Source organism: Onychostruthus taczanowskii, unplaced genomic scaffold (assembly GCF_017590055.1).
Source record: "Onychostruthus taczanowskii isolate IOZ18803 unplaced genomic scaffold, ASM1759005v1 scaffold479, whole genome shotgun sequence".
NCBI lineage: Eukaryota > Metazoa > Chordata > Aves > Passeriformes > Passeridae > Onychostruthus > Onychostruthus taczanowskii.
The window spans coordinates 1-202 of NW_024502336.1; the positions used below are offsets into that span (position 1 = coordinate 1).

Consider the following 202-nt stretch of genomic DNA (forward strand, 5'->3'; position numbering starts at 1 on the left):
GCCGAATTCCACGGGAATTTGGGAATTCGGGCCGAATCCCGGAATTTTGAGTTCCCCCCATTCCCCAGACCAGGAGCTGCGGGCCGAGCTGGAGCTCCTCAAGTCGAATTTTTCGGGAATTTGGGATTCGGGTGAGTCCCGAAATTCCCCGGGGGGATTTTCTGCATTTGGGAAGCGGTGGGGGGGGATCGGACTGGGGGAA

The 202-nt window shown here is 58.4% G+C and overlaps 1 protein-coding gene across 1 annotated transcript in view; it reads left to right on the plus strand.

The window, feature by feature from the left end:
- Positions 1 to 68: 68 nt before the first annotated feature.
- LOC121341375 (C-type lectin domain family 4 member E-like) overlaps positions 69 to 202 on the plus strand; it is a gene marked incomplete at its 5' end in the record, with an annotated part of 8,912 nt that continues 8,778 nt past the window's right edge. The window contains one exon of the mRNA XM_041414824.1: positions 69 to 131. Coding sequence (XP_041270758.1) covers positions 69 to 131 — 63 coding nt within the window. The remainder of the gene's footprint in view (positions 132 to 202) is intronic.